The sequence below is a fragment of the Neolamprologus brichardi genome, chromosome 20 (genome assembly GCF_056152115.1).
Source record: "Neolamprologus brichardi isolate AB-2024 chromosome 20, ASM5615211v1, whole genome shotgun sequence".
NCBI lineage: Eukaryota > Metazoa > Chordata > Actinopteri > Cichliformes > Cichlidae > Neolamprologus > Neolamprologus brichardi.
In genome coordinates this window covers 25,342,411-25,351,070 of record NC_142123.1, presented here as the reverse complement: position 1 = coordinate 25,351,070, position 8,660 = coordinate 25,342,411, and the positions used below count along the sequence as shown (strand labels likewise).

The window sequence follows — 8,660 nt, the reverse complement described above, 5'->3', positions numbered from 1 at the left end:
ATTAGAAAGTGGTTATCCACAGGTAGTTAGTGTTGGATTTACAACCTCTGTCCTATTTTTACTATATTGTGACTGAACCATAAGTAGGCATTCATTTAATCTAGAAGATAACAGAATACTCATAAAAATAATTGTAAATGTTTCTTTCTTTGCTAAGGAAATGCTTACTAAGAAGACACACCAACAATGTGTTAACAAAACAATCTTTTTATTAGAAATATCTTGTATAAAAATGAACATGCTCTACACAGCTTGTTTTTTTTATAGATAGTTCATAAATATCCAGGCACTGTAACTGTTTTTTTTTCTTTTTTTTAATAATTTGGTACATAAAGCAGACATGATCAATCAATTTTAATAACATACATTAACTTGCCATTTAATTTCAGTCAGCAATTACATATTCTATTTTGTAACACAGACAGTGTTTTAGAAAAATAAAAGTAGGTGGGGAGGGGGATCGTGGCAAAAAAACAGTAAAATGATCATATTCACAAACACAAACAATCCCACAAACAATACTTTATCAAATGAGAAAACAACATTTGCGCAACACCTTAGACTCGTTGAAGCTTTGATCAAAAAGCAAAATATTTGTAAGTTATAATCCTCTGCAGTAGTCTGGACTTTATGCCTTTCTCTCCAATTTTTCCACACAACTTTCTTATGGGTTTTGACATGCAACATACAATTTTTGCATTACTGAGGATAACATTTAATGAGACAAAAAATCCAGAGAATACTGTTATTAGTCATATTTTAGAGAATGGAAACAGTAATGGTGTTTAAACATTTTAAATTGTACACTCAATTCTTCCGTAATAATGTTTAAACTGAACAACTGAAAGGTAATACTGGCAACACAAACATGATGAAAGAACCATGGAACATTTAGCAGAAGTAGTTTAATGGATATGAGGCACAGAATGAAGGCAGTGGCCCTTATTTATCAAGCAAGTATTTATACCTTTGATTTTTTTATGTTCAGTACTGTGAAAACCAATTAATTAGTAGGCATGGAGCAGTGATGGAGCAGTGATGTATCACTGTAGAGATTTAAAGCGGTACTTAGAGACTCTTGAACACTAGGGGGCAGAAATACTTCAAAGTAAACCTGAGAAACTACCAGCTGGTTAACATTTAAACAAACAGTTCTTTTTGCACATCCTTTATACACAAACAAAGAAGTGTATCCTGCTGGTGTTATGTTTATGGCCTTTTGTCTATATTTGGGTTTCCAGCAATTTCTGTGGAAAAAAATAGGTGGGTCTTGCTAAACACCAAATCAAATTGTTTGCTGGAAGCAAGACATAATTAAGATAGCTGCCAAGTGGAAGGTGTACTTGCTACTACTTAGTACAGCATGGCTGTATCTTTTATTGATATATAATAATCAGACAATGGACTGAATGTTAATTTAAATTGTTACAGTATATGTTGAAATAATATATTATATTGCTAATTATGTTTGAACTTTTTGACCAGTTGTCTGAACTAAGTCAATACCTTTTCAAAATTGGTATTAACGCCGGCTAGCTACTTGAGCCTTGTTTTAAATCAAATTTAAAAAATATATATATATAATTTATCATTTCCACTTCAGGCTTAAAATCCAAGACCCAGAAGAGGAATGCATTTTTTCCATAAAAATATTTTGCAAGGACACAGATTAGTCTTGCAGTGCATTTCTTCTATCCCATTTATCATATGTTGTCAGGCTTTAATAACAATATGTCTGGCATGACAACAGCTTGTTGTTGTCTTTTTTTCTTTAAAAATCGACTATATCACAATACCCTGCATTAAGGTACAGAGTATACAGTCTTTATTATTTCTTTCTTATTGAATTTTAATCAAGACTCTTTTAGGCTAAATTTGTCAGTTACTTTCAACGCTGCAAGTGAAATTTTGACAGTCTTGCAAAAGGCTTCAATAGGTGCATGATAAATAAGAGCCCCTTAATCTCAGATGTTTACAGTCAAGTGTCCAAGTCCTGACTGACATTTATGGAATGTGATGTCAACCATAGAGCTATTGCATGGCAATTTGTGTTTGGTTTGTTTGACTTATTTTCGTTCAGCAGAGGGATACCCCAAAAATGACATCTCCACTGTGAATGACAACGATGACAAATGTTGCATTCCATAGACGTTGACAACACAGCACAGTACACGTGATGCTCCCATAAGCATGCTCTGGGACTGTACACTAGGATTGCCAAAATGGTGGTGTCCTCATTATTATGAAACAGTAAAAAAAAACTACTGGGGAGACCCACTGCTTTATTTTCATGTGTTTCAGATATATTTAGTTCATGTAGGAATACTGAGTGTACTGTCGTAAGGCATGTACAGTCTGAAGAGTACTGCAGCTTTCAACCCCAAATACACCTGTAACCAAAAATAACTATCACATTTTTTACACCACTTCATTTCATCAGCTGCATTTGATAAAAACAGAATGCTTTCCCCTGTTTTTACTGAAATGACACAAACAATTCAGTATCAGAGAGAACTGAACTTGTGCTCTATACACTTCAGAAAAAAAAAAAAAAAATCTGTAGGCTCCAGGTGGTTCATTCAGCCTGCATCTGGAAACGTCACTGATCAATGCTCAGGGTGGGAAGAGGAAAATTAACTGTCCAAGCTCCCTTACATCTCTTCTATCCCTCCTACAAGCTACTAATTTATCATAAAATTTGCATCCAAGCCTTTACATGATTCCATAAAAAAAATATGACATCCTTTGGAGTGACAAATTCCCATCTTTCCACCCCAATCCTCTGATGTAGCAGCTTGAAAGTTATCCAGTGTATCCCCAATATGCCCCCAGAATCAGGTGATTTCTCCTCAGGCAGGCCTTTTCTCCTCTTCCACGGCTCATCTCGGTCTTAGATGGCATGGTTACTGTAGCTTATGTATGTCTGCTTTGAAGCCAACACTGTAATAATAGGGAAGAAGAAAGAAGGGTTAAAAATGCAATGGGTGAGATTCAAATAGGCAATCATAGTGTTGGAATTCTGATTTTTGTAAAGTTCTCCTTATGAACGACTCAAGTAAACAAGCACAAGTGAAACTAATTTTCATTTAACATTAGCTTGATGCTAATGTTAAATTATCTTAATGTCTCGAATGCTCATGTCTAAGATACAAAATAAACTGTTAGTGATGTGTAAAATGCACAAATTCAACAATATCTGTAATCACAGCCCATCTAATAAAAGCTGCAACCAACATAAATATATATCATAAAAGTATGATAAAAGAGGAACAGCTTGTTTTTATCTAACTAGCTGTCCGTTTCTTATTTTTTGGATGGTAATAAATGTTCCCTTGTTTATGGAGGATGTGCTGGTTTCTAAAGAAGAGGTTCTGTTCATTTTCTTATGGTGTATATAGCGTTTGGGTTCAGTTATCCAAATGATTAGTTACTGTTAATCTTTTGATTGTTTTTATTAAAATAATAATAGTTTGAAAATATTTAGTAAAATTACTTTTATATTAAAAAGTAATATCTGTTAAATGTAAAAGGAATCCTCATCTAAAATCCTTTAAACTTCCAAATGACATTATTAGATCTAGTCTAAAAATCCAAAAAATATATAATGTACATATGACGTGAAATGGAATTATCGTCACATTTTACAGGTATATTATTTATTTTGTTGGTAACAGTATTCATTTAATGTATTAATTTATATTCTCATTTCTTTCAACAGAGTTTATCGTGTCACCTTTCTCAACACAGCAGACACTGTAGTTTGAATGCATCATGGAATCTGTGATTTTCATTGGTATTACATTGGTATTGGTATGTCATATTACTCTTTCATTGTTCACTTTTGATGCTGTGTGCTTTATTTTTAGAGTTGACCACCACAAATACTCATCTTGGTTTAGGCAGGAAAACTGCTTTGTTAGAATTTGGGTTAAAATACTACAGCAGCTCTTTTTTTTTTCAATGCTTTGTTGTTAGTTTGGCATGGGTGCCTTGAGGAGTCACGAAAACATCTGTGGTGCCAGTATAAAACCATCTTCCAACGCTGACAGTAAATAAAAATGTAACAATTCCTGCCTGTGTCATCTGAAATGACACAGGCAGTTTCCCCCTTGTTTTCCCATGAGATAAGTCTGTCTGGTAATATTGCAGACATTTTAAAAATATAGTATCATAAGATTTGACAGCAATGCAAAATTATTCAGAGTCACTTGAGTTTTGCACTCATATGTACCTGGTTCTACAGCATAGAAAAATCAGGAAAACTCTCTATTTTTTTAGATTATACTATTAAATTGCAATTCCAAAATACAAACTACTGAACTACCAAGCAGTTCACAGCAGTAGCATAAAATACGGGAGTAACCATTCAAATGCAAGTATTTTAGTGCATGCAACGACCTGTGGTTTCTATGTGCATCAAGCAAAGCATGCAGCAGTCAATGTATTACCATTCTTAACTGTGGTGTTTTACATGTAAAATACAATTAAGGCAATATGTGATCTGTCCTGGCCGTATAGCTTTTGCTATCAAAGTTTGATAATGGTTCTAATTATTCTTTTCATTATTTGTGGAAATTTGTGAGCTGTGAATGAAGCACATAAGTCAGATGACCAGAGGGCAGACCACAGCAATCATAACAAACCCAAACCACTGGTCAAATGTGACTGTCATACATACAGTACCTATGAGTATGTGTGCAGTCATGCTTGTCTGCACACATATGTCTGTGCAAATGTGAGTGTATGCGTAATTTTTAAAAGTAAAACTGTCCTCAGTGAGCATGCTCGGTGGTGGTAATCACACTACCAATCTGCCAATCTGCCTACAGCAGCCTTGGCTGATTGAATATGTCAGAAGGGATGAATCCAATCAGAAGACGGCTGAAAGCCAGAGTAGGGGCAAAAGTGCTGCAGAGGAGAGATGTGCAATGGTAAACGCTTCTGGTATATTTGTCAGGGCCATACTGGGTGGGTGAATGGGGGCGGTATTCTTGCCATTTCATCCAAAGCATATCTTCCAAGAAAAGCATTGATAAATGAACCTTATTTGAATATTTATATGCTGCGAGGCCAAGATAAAGAATAGATGGTCCAGAAAGAATTGGAGCTGGCAGACCCATCTGTCTTTTCCTGTTCACTCTTATTGTTGTTGTTGTCCCATTACCACAAATTCCTTCTTTTGTCAACAGGGAAACAAATTACAGGGGACACATGGCTATCGCTTGTCTCCTCTCCGGCAGAGGGTTGTCATCTTCTCACATTAACAGGCTTTACCATGCTGATTGGCCATTTTACAGCACCACACACCAATATTGTTTATCCAAGTTAATATCCCTTGGTCCAGGGTGGATTTGTGAGTGTGTGATTAATGCTTTATGTCATTCAGGGTGCTGAATTTTAGCAGGGATGCTTTTTTGCATTGAGTTGGCAGGCACAGGTGTTGTGGTGAACATTAGCAGAAATCAACAGGGAAAAAGTGCTCACGGGTGACAGAAGAGCAAAGTTATTTTCTAATCAGGTTACCTGAGAGTCTAAAGTCCCTCACAAGGCTCCCCTCCCTCAACACAATCTGACACATAAGCACAAAGAGCAGTTGTTAGATTCACAGTTTAAACCAGAGGTTAAGTCTCAGCACCTATAAACGGGTTCTGTAATTGGATAAGATATACTGTAACAATTCCCTTTCAGGATAGGAAGAAAACATACACGTAAGTGTAAGTTGTCCTTTTTTTTAGTCAGGATATATATCATGGTATATTGCTCAGCTTGTCAGAGTAAAAAATCAGTACCTTAAGTAATCACAACATGTGGGGGTGCTTGACTGGATTTATGCCTGCCCCCACACAGGCCCTGCCTGTTCATACCATTTGTCTTGGTGATTGAAATATCCTCATCTCCAACACTGAGCTATCCTTGCTTTTATCCCTTTCAGAATAGTATGGGCCCCCTGCCACACCTTCTGACTGGCAAATCCAGTATCAATATAGTTTTTAAAAATTAAACTATTTTGCTATTGCATACTATAAAATTAAAAAATAATCCTTCAAATATAGAAAATTAACTTCCAGTCTTTTTTGAAGGGAACACTTAACTACTACTTCACTTATGTGCAAGTGAGAAGCTAATGTGACACAACCCCTATCACTTCTAATCATTCCCATCATTCTGTTTGTCAACTGTTAAAGAAAAAATTAATCTTCACTTAAAAGGAGTTCATTATTTACTGCATACAGTGTGCATTAACAAATGCTGGTTGACCTGTCTTTCCTTTGTTGCATGGATGGATGTCATCGTGTGATACCAACCTTGTGTTTCAAGACTTTCACAAAGTTCAGATTTGGCCTCTCCGTTGGGCCTCAGGCCACCTTTAGGGTTGAACTTGTTGGACATGGTGGCTGCAGTGACCACAGCCTTTAGGCTGCGTTTGCGCTTGGGTACGTTCTGCTCTGGATGGAAAAGAACCACGTAGACTTTGGGCATGTAGAGCATACCCAGAGAGACCGATGCACTGAGGCTTATAGAGATGGTTAGGGTTGTAGTCTGGATGTACATCTGTATTATAAAAGAGATAACAGAGACAAAATAATAATTTTTTTTGGAAGCACTGTGTCATGGAAAGAAACGCGATAGTCTCAAATTAAACTGCCTACATAACAAGACCGAGTGTTGCTCAGAGCCTTCCCAGTTCAAGCTACAGAATGAAGTCACTCTCCTTTAGCTAAAAGGAAGTTTAGTGGACGATATTTCTATGTTTCACATCTTATATAGCAAATTGTAACTCTGTGATGGAACACAGGAACGTTTATGTAAACTGGTGGCTCCTGACTTCTACCGTCATTTCAGGGTTTGTTTATTTTATGATATGCATATAAAAAAAAGCCCCCCTGATGCATAGATGTTTTTACCCTGAGGTTTTAGACAACATCATTGTGTGTTTTCTGAAGCCAGTGACAGCTGCTACTCACAGCTGGGTAGCAGATACATAGCTATAGGCAACAACTGGGGAGTGGAAAGAAACATCCTACAGCATAATAAAAAGGCCTATATCATAAATTTTTCATTTATGATAATCACCCTAGAGCTCATACACAGTACATCTCTAATTTGTTACTGTAGAGAATGCGACGAGTCAGGGCAGAGATTAGTAGGTAGACAACATTTGGCATTGATTCATTTAAATTTCTGTTTAAGGTGCAAAACCAGTGAAAAATATGAAAAGACAGTGTCCTCGATTTAAATGTTAGTTTCATGAATTTAACAAAGAAACTGTGATCCCACTTCATCTTTTTCCCAATATCATTGTGTGAAAACCTTAATTAAAAGGGGAAGTAGAGAACAGCTTACTTTGCCTCTCTAAAGTTGATGAACACAAGGCAGTAAGTGTACAGTGAAACACAGCTGAGAAACATCCTTCAAAGAGAGTTGCCCAAGGTTTTGTTTGACATTACATTTGCAGACATCACAAATGACAGAGCTGTTTGACATGGGAATAGCCAAAAGGGCTCTTGTCAACAGTTATAGATGATGTTTGCCAACATACAGTTGTGACATTCTCCAATCAGCCATAACATTAAAACCTCTGGCCTTATATCCACTAGATCCCTCTCATGCTGCCAAAATAACTGAACAATTGAGGCATAGTCCACAAGACCTCTGAAAATGTCCCGTGGTATCTGGCACTAAGACATTAGTAGCAGTCTTTAAGCACTGTAAGTTTGTGATGTGGGGCCTGAATGAATCACACTTCCTTTTTTTTATTGTAGGGGTTTTGGTGTTATTCTTTTTTAGTTATTCTTATGTTATTTGTTCTGTACTTGTATTAGATTATATTAATATATTGTGTAAATTTTGTTAATATCAATTTAATAATGTAGTAAACCAAGAAAAGAGGTGGCTCAGAGATTTTAGGGTGTTTTTCTGTGGGCTACAGCCACCCCTGTGTAGTGTTCTCTTTGCTTGGCGCATTGCTTAATGTCGCTCTCTTTGTATGGTTTCTTTAGGAAAAGAAAATTACTCTGAAAATCTGGACTGCCCTTGCAATTTATTTCATCTCCATAAACCTCAAACCATATGGTTGCTAAAAAAATGGTTTTCACACCCTGAAAACCCTTGAGAGAGTGAGACAGTTGTCTAGTCATCAGAGTTGTGTCAAAGGGCTTTACACTCATTCAGTTCTTCTGCTCACAACCTTTCTCTTACAGAATTTTAACTAGTCCAATGGCCATCAGTACAACTAGATGTCAGTGTTGTAGCACAAGACAAAAATAACATTGGAAGTTAAAAGGTGGTTTCTATAGGTATTATATTGTAGAGTATTCAGTTAGGAATTGGAAAAGGCAATGCCATGTCATGTTGATGTAAAAAACAAAATGTAGAGAAGCTCTGTTGAAATTAAGCTGCCTAAAGCCATGTCAGTTTAGAGAAAAAAAGATGTCAGTGGAAGATGGAGGTGATAGAGCTTTGTGCTCCATCATTACTGCAAACAGCACACGAGCATTCCCTGGTGATAGAGGGGGAGTGTTGCAATCTCCTGAGAAGATTACACATGGCCTAGGGTGAGTTTGGAAGCCCAGCCTTCTAGAGTACAGAGTGGAGTTACTCTGTGAGGGCAGCCAAGACCCTTGTCCACTTCTATCAGCCTTTATGACATAAATTTTCCT

At 36.6% G+C, this 8,660-nt stretch overlaps 1 protein-coding gene across 3 annotated transcripts in view; it reads right to left on the bottom strand.

Annotated features, from left to right (window-relative positions):
* Positions 1-1,593: 1,593 nt before the first annotated feature.
* LOC102793276 (metabotropic glutamate receptor 4-like) overlaps positions 1,594-8,660 on the bottom strand; it is a 184,257-nt gene continuing 177,190 nt past the window's right edge. For 2 of the 3 annotated variants that reach the window (XM_006794243.3, XM_087833776.1), the window contains 2 exons: positions 6,306-6,552; positions 1,594-2,940 (listed from right to left, as the gene is read on the bottom strand). In XM_006794243.3, coding sequence (XP_006794306.1) covers positions 2,891-2,940; positions 6,306-6,552 — 297 coding nt within the window. In that variant the 3' untranslated portion in view covers positions 1,594-2,890. Of the gene's footprint in view, positions 2,941-5,523; positions 5,570-6,305; positions 6,553-8,660 lie in introns of all 3 variants that reach the window. The other variant, XM_006794245.2, reaches the window with a different exon arrangement.